Source organism: Lethenteron reissneri, unplaced genomic scaffold (assembly GCF_015708825.2).
Source record: "Lethenteron reissneri isolate LAM-NWPU_2019-01 unplaced genomic scaffold, ASM1570882v1 scaffold_1487, whole genome shotgun sequence".
NCBI classification, from domain to species: domain Eukaryota; kingdom Metazoa; phylum Chordata; class Hyperoartia; order Petromyzontiformes; family Petromyzontidae; genus Lethenteron; species Lethenteron reissneri.
Window position 1 is genome coordinate 46,630 of NW_026891209.1, and position 12,452 is coordinate 59,081.

Here is a 12,452-nt window from a genome sequence, read left to right on the forward strand (position 1 = left end):
AGGCACACTATCAGTATGCAACCGAGGAGGCAAAAGATGAGCCGGGCCAACTTGTATTGGCACACAGCGGGGTTAATCGAAAGAGCATCATCATCACGGTGCCTAGGAGATGTTAACTACCTCGCCTGGTATACAAGAGGTCGTGGGTTCGATCCCGACTAACGCCTGCTGCTGTATATTTGAAATCTGCGTGTCTCTCTCTCATCATCATCACGGTGGCTAGATGTTGACTACCTCGCCTGGTATACAGGAGGTCGTGGGTTCTATCCAGACCCTGATGCCTGCTGCTGTATATTTGGAGTTTGCGTGTCTCTCTCATCATCATCATCACGGTGACTAGGAGATGTTGACTACCTCGCCTGGTATACAGGAGGTCGTGGGTTCGATCCCGATCCTAACGCCTGCTGCTGTATATTTGCAGCCTGCGTGTCTCTCTCCCCGTGGCCACGTGGATTTCTCTCCGGGTTTTCCCTCCACATTTAGAATCACAAGGCCCTCAAGAGTGTGTGCATGCTTTAATTTCACCGGTGGGGTAAAATGTGGGTGGTGGTGGTCAACATTTCCGACTGGATATCTGTGATGAAGAGCTTCACAGCTCATCGGATTCCTCCAAGATACATCATCACCGAGTCTGTGTAGTCCCACCTCTCCTAAAACAAAGTATCGGCCAGCGTGGAAGAGTAGGCCAAGTTACATCCCACGGAGGCTCTCTCTCCAGAGCTCCCTCGAGAAAACCTTCCGTCGCAGCGGTGACGCGAGCACTTGCAGGACTGCACCTTTACCCATCGGCATTAGCTGCTTGAAGTCTGCTCCTGTGACCGGGTTACACGTCCACATCGCTACGAGTGTATTTGGGTGAAGTTATTTTTATAACGGCCGAACGTGCACACGCGCAATGCGCATGCATCGTGTGCATCGTGTGCATGCGTGATCAACATACGTTGTGTGTGTCGATATAACCCAGTCAGTAACAGACACACGCTGTCATTCACGACGACATTCACTCCCCACCCCCCTTCTGGTCTGCACAACTGATTGCCGAGTTTGTGTTTCGCAATCGGAAGAGGCGTTTGGTTCGTTACTGGGAGAAATCTGCCGAGCCACGCGGCTTATTTGTGTTAATTTACACAGATTTCCGGCAAGTTGCAACAAAGAAAGTGACACAAACAACAGCTTCTGCTCTGTGTGTTGCACTTCTTTCACACCGTACGTAGCCCAGCCGCGCTGATCCACTCGCTGTTCACTACTCACGATGTTTGTCGTTTGCCTTTGCTGCTGTTAAGTTATTTGAGCGGCGCCTCAACGCTGAAGGTCACAGGCAGTCTCAGTCCAGGGCCGTTCAAATAAGTGACTTTCATGTTCTTGGTTCTTTCGGTAAAGTCACGTAGAAGGGGAATAATAAAATAATGTAAATATAAAACAATAAAATTTCTCACGTTTCGACTGCAACACAAGAAATCATCATCAGGTGTGAAATCCACAGCAAGAAAATTTGAAAAAAAAATTCTGTGGATTTCACACCTGATGATGATTGCTTGTGTTGCAGTCGAAACGTGAGAATTTTTATTGTTTTATAATTTTATTATTTTATTACTTCCCTTCTACGTGACTTTACCGAAAGAACCAAGAATACGAATCCCTGCAGTCACGAAAGCTTTAAAATCGAAATTTAAGTGACTTTCATTTGACCGACGTCGCACGTACAAACACTGGGCTCGCAACGTGACGCCAATCATTGACTCAGAAGGTCAAACAATCCAGAAGTCACCGCTCCGTCACCCGCCGTCGCTACGGCAGCTGAACCAATGGACACGTTTCTCAAACGCACCCAGCCACCACCCGGTCCAGTCGGTGGGGTAGAGTGTGGGCTACCCCCACTCTGGTGTGTTCTCCCAAGGCGTCTGTAGACGTCAGCGTGGAAGAGTAGGCCAAGTAGCCCATCGAGGAGCTCTGTCCAGAGCTCCTCAGAGTGGGAAGGCCGTTCTGCCAACAAGAGCCTGAGTAGGGGAATTGCAGGGACCGCGCCTTTATCTTCTTTTATCAGCGGATGCTTTGGAGTGAATTGTCAGTGGCGGATCTACAACTCCTTACTGGCTGTTGTGTGGCGTAGTGTGTGGCGTAGTGTGTGTGGGTACTTTAAACGTACACCCTGTGGTTCCGTGAGCCAAATCCTTAGCAAGTTTCATCCACACACACAGATAAAGAGACAAAAATGACTTTTATAGGTGAGACACTGCATACAAGTGCAGTGCGAAGTCGTGTGAAGTAGTGGATTCAGTGTGACGCGGCTCGCAGGGAAGGGTGCGACGGACCTCGCTGTGAATCCCAACAAGCGCCGAGTGAACGTTGCCTAGATTTGGCAAACGCGGCGTTAACGAGAACAAAGGAATAAACGGAACAACGGCACTTGGTCGCTAAGCGCATTCAAGTGGCGACGTCACAAAACAACGGCGCTTCCACATCGTGAAGATGAAGCGCATGCAGAGTGTGTAGTAGGGTAGTGCATAGTGCAGTGTAGCATCGCACGCGAGTGAAGTGTGGATAGTAGAACGCAGCTCGTAGTGAGGGGTACACGCTGGATGTCGATGCCCTAAACAGCTTTGTGGGGGTCGCGATCTCAGTCGAGGCCCCCCCTCCACTGGGGCTGGAGGCTACTTGCAAGCGAATTGATCGACGGTCCACGGGCAAAGCTTGCACTTGACGTTCTCCTTGAGCTGTTCCTTGCACCCGCACTGCATCTCCACCGTGACTGGGAGGGAACAGCAGAGGGGAGAGAGCTAATGAGATCATCGCAATTGTGCAACCGCCATTAACGTCGAGGTGAACAAAATCTCCGCGCACTTCTCCTCCCGACGTTGTCAAACGACCAGAGGTCGCAACCGGGTACCCGATACCCGGCTACCCGTACCCGGCCGGGTACGGGTAGCCGTTTGCGATCCTGGTGCGGCCGGGTACGGGTAGACCGCGAGTCACTGGTGAGTCACCGTTTGTCACTCATTTCCCAACGTCTTGTCTCTTCTCACAATTCAAGTTCCTAGAATCAACCCACCCGCGCCTGCAACATGGCTTCGTCCCAGAGGTCGCAAGCGGGTACCCGAAACCCGTACCCTACCCGTACCCGGCCGGGTACGGGTAGGGTACGGGTACGGCCGGGTACCCGCTAGCGACCCTGGTGCGGCCGGATACGGGTACGAGGGGTAAGGAATCAAAACCCGTTTGCGACCTCTGCGAATGACCCGCGGGGAAGCGGCTGTCGCAGAGCCACTGCCGACGATATCCCTTCGAGCAACCTAAGGATCACGGAAAGCAGTTCTACAGAAATGCATTTTCGGTGTGATTGCGTGGTGTACGGTACTGTATAGTAGTGAAGACTAGTGCGTAGTGGTATAGGGACGGTGTGAATAGAGAGAGACGGTGGTGTGTGGCCAGGTGGTCATTACAGTAGTGTAGAGTCGTGGTGTAGAGTAGTGTATAGTTTGTACGTTGAACTTCTTGACACCGTACATAGCCAACCATGCGCTCAGGTGGTGCGGGCAGGGGAAAGACAAACTAAATACTAAAAGCAGTTCTAAAGAAAACAGTGTTCAATCTAGACTAATATCGCGCTTTATATTATCGGAAGAGCATTCCAGACGGCCGCAGACGCTCATCCGAGAGCGCTGCGCGCAATGATGCAGTGACCAGCGTCTCTGTCCGATGGCAGAGCTAGAAAGCCGCCGCTGCTGCTACCAAGATGACCGGGAGTTTGTGGAACGATTGACGCTCCTGGACGAGATCATGTTTACACGCTTTCATTGAACTCACTCCGTCTGTTGTCGTATCCTCAAATCTTGTAACTCAATTTCAACCGGGGGGGGGGGGGGGGCCCACCTTGGGAGATGTCATATCCTCTGTCGCAGCATGTGATGGTGCATTCCTTGGCTGCCTCGGTATCGTTGCAGCGCTGCCCCCCCCCCCCCGCTCCGCCGGTGCTGCCACGGACGCAGTACTCCGGGCTGGCGTTCACGTGGACCAGGTCATACTCCGAGGACGCCGTCAACCACTCGTTCACCGGCTCCAGACGCCAGCGGGCGGCGCCGCTACTTCCACCGCTCCTGTTGTCCCTCACCAGCCGCATGGCGGAACTTCTGTCGTACTTTCCCTGCAGCCACCATTGACATTATCGTCATCATCATCAGGGGGGGAGGATCCGCCATGTTTTCTTTTGAAGTGGTGGTGGTTGAGTGAATGCTGTTAGGGACCCCTCCCCCCGTTTGTAACCCGACTGTGGATTAATCCTCCGGGTGCAGTCTCATCACCGGCAGCCGTGAGCTCACCTTCAGAAAGTCGCCAACGTCACGAAAGTCTTCGCCCAGCGGCAGGCAGACTCTGTCGCATTCACCGGTTCTGTTGTCGCAACCGCAGTAGTACAACAGGAGTTCTTCCACCACCTGCAGCACCACCACCACCGTCATTGTTACTACCACAATCAGTCACCACCAACACCATCATCATTTGTCACTACCAACCGCCATTCGCCACTAAGTGGCGGTGACGTCACGACGGAGATTGTGCCAGGCCGTGTGCACGTTGAGGCCACGTGAAGTGTCCAACGCCCGCTGGCAGGAGGTCACGGGGCAGACCCAGGTGCCACGGGTCGACTGACTGAGATGACTGGCTGATGCACCACCTGTGCCCCCTACTGTGCCAACTTGCTGTGCTTTAGCCACCCGGCGCTCCGCTCGTTGTTGTGAGCGTCACTCCTCCACCCTCCGTTGTTGTTGGAGGGCGACTGCCTCCAACTGCCCAGTAGCGTCCTTCACGAGCCTCCTCCACAGAGGCCGATCTTGACACCGCTGGTACCAGTCATTGGCAAGTCCACTCAGCTCCACGTCCTCCTGTACCACATCACTGCATCCCTTCTCCAGCCTGTGCTGCACCCAAGGGTAGTGGCGCAAAGCCAGGCTGCTACTTGCAGGAGCAGCAGCGCAACGGCTAATGACGAACCACGAGCGTGCTGACTTGGGTTAGATTGGTAAAGTCACGTAGGTAGAAAAATAAGAAATCACATTTCAACCTGCAACACAAGCAATCGGGTGGCTACAGCAGTAGAACTGCTGAACAAGACAACCCCTAGACAACGATGCCGATCCAAGTATATTAATGTGCAGCATTTCATAAACTGATACTTTTTTCCATAAAAAAACATTTCATACGACAATACCTACAACCCACCCGTCCACTCACCACGCGACCGACTTCGTAGTTGTGCAAATCCATCTGCACGAGTTTCGCCAAAGACTTGCGTTGTCCCCCTCGCCTCCAGCGGTCGTGGACACTCGCGTCCACAAACACCTTGGCGAAATGGACTCCGTATTCGATGTTACCTCTGGGGTGCAGCAAGGGGTCATAGGTCCAGGTGCAGCTGTCGCGGATCACCTGCGGGGTGTAGCAGGCGCGCGCCACCGCGTGCACCACTCCCGCGGCAGTGAGGGCGGAGAAGAAGGCGGCCTCGCGAGAGCCTGGGGGGCCCCCCCACCCACCATCCCCCACAAAAAATTTCATCATTTGTCTATAATGGAGGTTGTTGTTTTTCTTTCTAGCATAGGTCGCCGAAATAGAAACGTCACGTCGTTAAAACAGCCGCCGCGTCCGACCGGCAAGGCTTCGGCACGTAGACAGAACGTGGCGAATTCTTGACTAGTGCAATGACAGGGCTCATGGAACCTGCTGGAAGGTTCTAGAAGGGGGCGTGTCTGGGCTAGAGGTAGAAGGTGGGTCAGTGGGGAAGCTCATGGAACCTGCTGGAAGGTTCTAGAAGGGGGCGTGTCTGGGCTAGAGGTAGAAGGTGGGTCAGTGGGGAAGCTCATGGAACCTGCTGGAAGGTTCTAGAAGGGGGCGTGTCTGGGCTAGAGGTAGAAGGTGGGTCAGTGGGGAAGCTCATGGAACCTGCTGGAAGGTTCTAGAAGGGGGCGTGTCTGGGCTAGAGGTAGAAGGTGGGTCAGTGGGGAAGCTCATGGAACCTGCTGGAAGGTTCTAGAAGGGGGCGTGTCTGGGCTAGAGGTAGAAGGTGGGTCAGTGGGGAAGCTCATGGAACCTGCTGGAAGGTTCTAGAAGGGGGCGTGTCTGGGCTAGAGGTAGAAGGTGGGTCAGTGGGGAAGCTCATGGAACCTGCTGGAAGGTTCTAGAAGGGGGCGTGTCTGGGCTAGAGGTAGAAGGTGGGTCAGTGGGGAAGCTCATGGAACCTGCTGGAAGGTTCTAGAAGGGGGCGTGTCTGGGCTAGAGGTAGAAGGTGGGTCAGTGGGGAAGCTCATGGAACCTGCTGGAAGGTCCTAGAAGGGGGCGTGTCTGGGCTAGAGGTAGAAGGTGGGTCAGTGGGGAAGCTCATGGAACCTGCTGGAAGGTTCTAGAAGGGGGCGTGTCTGGGCTAGAGGTAGAAGGTGGGTCAGTGGGGAAGCTCATGGAACCTGCTGGAAGGTTCTAGAAGGGGGCGTGGCCTAGCTACGCTCGCCGTGTTCCGGCCGCATGTCCGATCCTCTGCACGGCTCCCATCGTCGTCATCGCTGCATTAGTCAGCCAGCTGTGCAGTTAGAAGCCGACGATGAGGCCGTGTAGACAGGTCGTCCGTGTGTAGCTGAACGTCGAGGGGAAACCCGCTTTGCCGGGAGAGGCTCGACACTGGCTCTGACCCGGGGAGACGATCTCCTTACCCGACCGAGGAATAGGGACGAGCCCATTCTCCGTGGTCCAGTTCGACCGCTTGGCCTGGAACTGGTGCCGATACTCGGCAATCGCCAGCTGGACACCCTCGGCCACGAGCTTCATGAAGTGCGGCTGCTTCTGGCATATTTGGCGCTGTGTGGGGGACAGCCCCGGCGACGTGCTGCACAACAGCAGCGGATGCGTGGAGGGGTCGACCCGGGGTGTCCACAATGCCAGCGACCTGCAGAGGGAAGGGGGTGGAGGGGGGTCACGGTGGCCAGGGGATGTTGACTACCTCGCCTGGTATGCAGTAGGTAGTAGGTTTGATCCCAACCCTGACGCCTGCTGCTGCTGTATATTTGGAGTCTGTGTGTCTCTATCATCATCACTGTGGCTAGATATATTTTTATGACAACATTTATACATTTACGCGATGTAACCCCCCCCCAAAAAAACTCCTGTGGATGATATTGGTCACGAGAGCCCTGCCCGCTACTCGGTGTTAAACAAAACACAAACAGCCGTATGGGGGGGGGGGGGGGGGGGGGGGTGTGTGCAAGATATTAGACACTTGTGCGCCCATCGCAGAAGAAGAGTGAAGAGGAAATCAGCGGCGGCGTCTCGCGGTTACCACCAAGAGTCGCTGGCGACTGCCCCCAGCTGTGCCGTGGCGCAGAGTCCCAGCAGCAGCGGGGAGAAGCCCATCGGAGTTCTCATGGCCAGCGACACTGTGCAGAAGAGAAGCAGAGCGGTGGTGACGATGTTCACACCCTCGCATGGTCTGCATATTTTGAGTTTTCATGTCTCACTCATCATCATCATCACGGTGGCTGGGAGATGTTAACTTCCTCGCCTGGTACACGGGCTCGAACCCATGACCGCTTGCATACCGGGCGAGAAAGTAAACATCTCCTAGCCACCGTGGTCGTGATGAACTCCAACTGCTGATGTCTGTAGCCGACCGACCTTATAACCACAACGTGCATTGAATGTGTGGGTGGCATCGTTTGGCGCCATGCCATATTCTTGGCCTGCAGTACCGGTCCCGTGTCAACAGGGGGCGCAAGGGCCGAACGAGATTTCCTCGTCTTCTTGGTTCTGTCGGTAAAGTCACGTAGAAGGGAAGTAATAAAATAATAAAAATAAAACATAATAAAATAATTCTCACGACGTTTCGGCCACAACGCAAGCAGCCGTCCTCAGGTGAAGAACAGGTCTGTCGAGAAGACAGTCTGAATGACAACCCCAGGCTTAGAGCGTCTTTTTAAGCTGGGTTGGAGGGGGGGGAAGAGCGCCTTGACAAAAGAATTTGCATTTCAAGAGAAATTTAGCATATTTATGGGAAATGCGTAGAAGGTGGGCTGGGGTTTTCAAAGTCATATTATACCCATGCATTATGCAGGATTAGCAGCATCAAAGGGAGGGGGTCGCATTAACAAAGGGAGGGAATGTTCATAGTATGTAGAAGCAGGAGACCCGCAGCGGAGCAAATAATGCATTCCCTGTGGAGCACACAAGATACAGTCAATGCCAGTGAGTGGACTGCGGTCTGAAAGTCACCGTAAACAACAATCAGTTAAGATCCGAAATGGTTTATTACGTCCTTCCAATGATTGCCGAGCCAGAATCCATCTTCTCGGTTGAAATTGTCTCTGTGTTTATATATGTGGATCGCCTCATGAACGAATCTCTCATGGTAGCCAGATGGCTTGCAGAGAACCTCCGTCTTGGAGAAGTCAATGTCATGTGAGCCCACTGATATTGTAACAGTGATCTGCCACGGCTGAGGTGTTTGTCTTACCGTGTTTCAGGTCTGCTTTATGTTCACGGATACGATCCGAGACATGTCGTTTGGTTTCTCCAATGTAACTGCTACCACAGAGGCAACTTAGTTTGTAGACGCCAGGGTACTGTATATCTGGAACCACGTCTTTTACAGACGGGACCAGATCACGGATTTTATGTACTGTGTTGAATCGGACCTGGATCTTGTGTTTAATCAGGATTTTGGAGATCTTTTTTGTGACCCCAGCAATGTAGGGTAAGGTGATGGTTTTGATAGGCTCCTCAACAGGATCTTTCTTGATGGTTGGAGTGATGGCCTTGCGGATTGTGTAGTCGGAGTAACCATTAGCCTTAAGAGCTTGGCGTACGTGTTTGAGTTCACTGGCAATGTGTTCCTGGTCGGAGATGCATTGGGCTCTATGGTATAGAGCAGGGGTCCTCAAACTTTTTAAACAGGGGGCCAGTTCACTGTCCCTCAGACCGTTGGAGGGCCGGACTATAGTTAAAAAAACTATGAACAAATTCCTATGCACACTGCATATATCTTATTTTGAAGTGAAGAAACAAAATGGGAATACATACAATATTTAAAATGAAGAACAAGTAAAGTTAAATCAACAAACTTGCCAGTATTTCAATGGGAACTATGGGCCTGCTTTTGGCTAATGAGATGGTCAATGTCCGGTTCCATATTTGTCACTGCTAGTCGTAACAAGTGATGCAAGTGTGCATCCATTAGTCTAGATCTGGTTGGAGATTTCAAATGTTTCATTCTGGAAAAAGTCTGTTCACAGACATAAGTGCTGCCAAAGATGGTTGCCATTTTGAGTGCATGGTTCCTGAGATGAGGATATGTCTCAGAGGGGAGAGATGCATAGAAATTATGAAGGCTGCTTGACTTGAATGCGTCTTTCAGAGAGTCACAATTCTGCAGTTCAGCCAGTTCCATTTGGTAAATTCTATCCACATTTTCAATGTCAATAGAAAATGGGTTATGGAAAAGCTGTATGTCCTGTTCATGGAGATGGAGCTCTTTAAATCCAAATTGGAACTCCTTTTGCAATTTTTCCAGTGAATCCACACGTTTTGTTTGGGAATGCAACCAATGGTTTTTCCGCTAACAGATTTTGAGTTGTGGGGAGATGGCAGAAGTTTTCCTCCTTCACTTGTTTGATGAGGAGGCCTAATTTTACTTCAAATGCTTTGCCATGTGATTGCATATCACAGATGAGCTTCCCCTTTCCTTGAAGTTGCACATTGAAACTGTTGAGTAGCTCTGTTACATCTGTCAGAAAGGCAAGGTGCCATTTCCATTCTGCATCATTGAGCTCTGGTACTTCTTTGTTTTTTTAAAGCAGAAAAGCTGTAATCTGTGGAAGTCATAGAAACGTTTCAAAACTCTCCCTCGACTCAGCCAACGGACTTCTGTGTGATACAGAACATCTTCATAGTCAACATTTAGCTCAGACAGAAATGCCTGAAATTGTCTGTGGTTTAGTGCATGAGCTCTAATGAAGTTAACACAAGATACCACAAATTTCATAACCGAGTCCCACTTCAGTGATTTACTACACAGCGCTTGTTGGTGGATGAGGCAGTGTATGGCTATTGGATGAGAATGGTTATGTTTGTCCATCTCTTGGTTAATGCGAGCAATTACTCCTTTCTTAGACCCACCATACTAGGAGCACCATCAGTTGTCACACTGGCTAGTTTAGCCCAGTTCAGCTCCAAACCATTCACAGTTTGGCAAACCTTTTCATAGATATCATCTCTTCTTGGTTCTATCGGTAAAGTCACGTAGAAGGGAAGTAATAAAATAATAAAAATAAAACATAATAAAATAATTCTCACGACGTTTCGGCCACAACGCAAGCAGCCGTCCTCAGGTGAAAACCAGGTCTGTCGGCGAGACAGCGTCTGAATGAAACAGCACACGAGCTTGGAGCATATATAAGCTGGGTTGGAAACGGGGGAAAGAGCGCCTTGACAAATAATTTGCATATCAAGAGGAATTTAGCATATTTATGGGACATGCAGGAATGTTATTAGTACTACATATGCATCACGGGCATATGTAGTACTAATCACATTCCTGCATTTCCCATAAATATGCTAAATTCCTCTTGATATTGAAATTATTTTGTCAAGGCGCTCTTTCCCCCGCTTCCAACCCAGCTTATATATGCTCCAAGCTCGTGTGCTGTTTCATTCAGACGCTGTCTCCCCAACAGACCTGGTTTTCACCTGAGGACGGCTGCTTGCGTTGTGGCCGAAACGTCGTGAGAATTATTTTATTACTTCCCTTCTATGTGACTTTACCGAAAGAACCAAGAAGATGAATCCCTGCAGTCACGAAAGCTTTAAATCGAAAGATATCCTCTCCTGTAGTTGTTCCTTTGATGCTTTGCAGTGCAGCAAGCTCTTCTGTGACTTCGAAATAGTCATTCGTCGCACGAATAAAAATTTGAAGTTGTGCAGAATCACGAACATCATTGCTTTCGTCGAGTGCCAAGGAAAAATAGGAAAGTTTTTTTGTGGAGTTTTGCAAATGCTGATGCAAATTGTCTCCCATTTCTTCAATCCTCCGTGTAATTGTAGGTCCTAAAAGACTCACTGTACTAAATAAATCGGCCTTCTCTGGACACATCTCTTTGGCAACAGAAAGAAGGCTTTCTTTAACAAATTCTCCCTCCACGAATGGTCTGCCAGTGCATGCTATTAGCTTGGAAACTTGAAAACTTGCTCGCAGTGATGAAATATTTAGCTGCTTCTGCTTCACAAAACTATTTCGCTGAGTTGTTAATGTATTTTTCAGTTTTAATATTTTATCTTTTCTCACTTCTCCGACCAAACAAGCAAATTTATCTTTATGTTGAGTTTTATAGTGTTGACGTAAATTGTATTCTTTGAACACAGACACTATATTCTGGCATAGTCACACAGCTCTTTCCTTGTACTGCATGAAAAAGTAATCATAAGTCCACTGTTCTTTGAATATCCTACACTCCGAGTCAATTTTTCTCTTTCTTGACATCATTGTTTCCTAGGGAGTCAAAATTGCTATTAGTAAAATACCAATATATACAGCGCTACAAAAACAATATACCAGCAATAACTTTGCCCACACAGAGACATACAGACTGCACTGCCCATCAATGTAGTCTGATTGGGGGGAACTCCGCCCCCTCTCCCTCTTCCACCAATGACCGTCCTTCTCATGCAGAAAAAAAGTAACAGACAGGCAGCGGCGGCAAAAACACCCGGCGGGCCGGATAAATGTCCTCGGCGGGCCGCATGTGGCCCGCGGGCCGTAGTTTGAGGACCCCTGGTATAGAGTCTTGATGAGGGAGTTCTTCTGGGATGGATGGTGGTGGGAATCCGGTTTTAGGTAAGCATCCGTGTGGGTGGCTTTCCTGTAGACAGAGTGGCTCATTGAACCATCAGGTCTCCTTTTAATTAGGACATCCAAAAAGGGTAGCTTGCCATCTTTTTCGACTTCCATGGTGAATCTGATGGCTGGGTGTATGGAATTGATGTGGTCGAGGAATTGGTCTAGAACAGGCCGGCCATGTGGCCAGATGACAAAAGTGTCATCTACGTACCTCTTCCATAAGGTCGGGTGTAGAGTGGCAGTCTGGATGGCGTCGGTCTCAAATTTCTCCATGAAAACGTTGGCTACAACCGGAGATAGGGGGGAGCCCATTGGGGTACCCTCTGTTTGTAGAAAGTTCCATTCCAGGTGAAATATGTATTGGTTAAGCAGTGTCTCACCAGGGGGGGGTACCTCAGTATTCAGTCCTTGATGAACCAAGTCTTCAATGATTGCGATGGTGTCAGGTACAGGAACTTTGGTGAATAAGGAAACCACATCAAAACTGACAAGCAGGTCGTCTGGGGACAGGGAAATCCCCTTGATTGTCAATACCAGGTCAGTAGAGTTTAGTACCGCAGAGGTGGTTTTTCCAGTGAAAGGCCGTAGGATT

General features: G+C 50.3%; 1 protein-coding gene across 1 annotated transcript; it reads right to left on the reverse strand.

Moving 5' to 3' along the window:
- Positions 1–4,271: 4,271 nt before the first annotated feature.
- Positions 4,272–7,406, reverse strand: LOC133362453 (protein Wnt-5b-like). Its single transcript, XM_061581401.1, has 4 exons — positions 7,313–7,406; positions 6,690–6,922; positions 5,300–5,501; positions 4,272–4,368 (listed from the first exon to the last, which is right to left on the reverse strand). The coding sequence occupies exons 1-4, from the start codon at positions 7,396–7,398 to the stop codon at positions 4,272–4,274; spliced, it is 618 nt and encodes a 205-aa protein (XP_061437385.1). The 5' UTR covers positions 7,399–7,406.
- Between the last annotated feature and the right edge of the window lie 5,046 nt (positions 7,407–12,452).

What these genes read in the sequence shown, in the direction of transcription:
- LOC133362453 (XM_061581401.1), bottom strand. Translation starts at nt 7,398, where the DNA reads ATGAGAACTCCGATGGGCTTCTCCCCGCTGCTGCTGGGACTCTGCGCC. An exon ending in GTCGCCAGCGACTCTTGGTG is followed by an intron (nt 6,923 to 7,312) that starts GTAACCGCGAGA and finishes TTCCCTCTGCAG; the next exon opens with GTCGCTGGCATTGTGGACAC. An exon ending in AGTGTCCACGACCGCTGGAG is followed by an intron (nt 4,369 to 5,299) that starts GCGAGGGGGACA and finishes TGAATGCGACAG; the next exon opens with AGTCTGCCTGCCGCTGGGCG.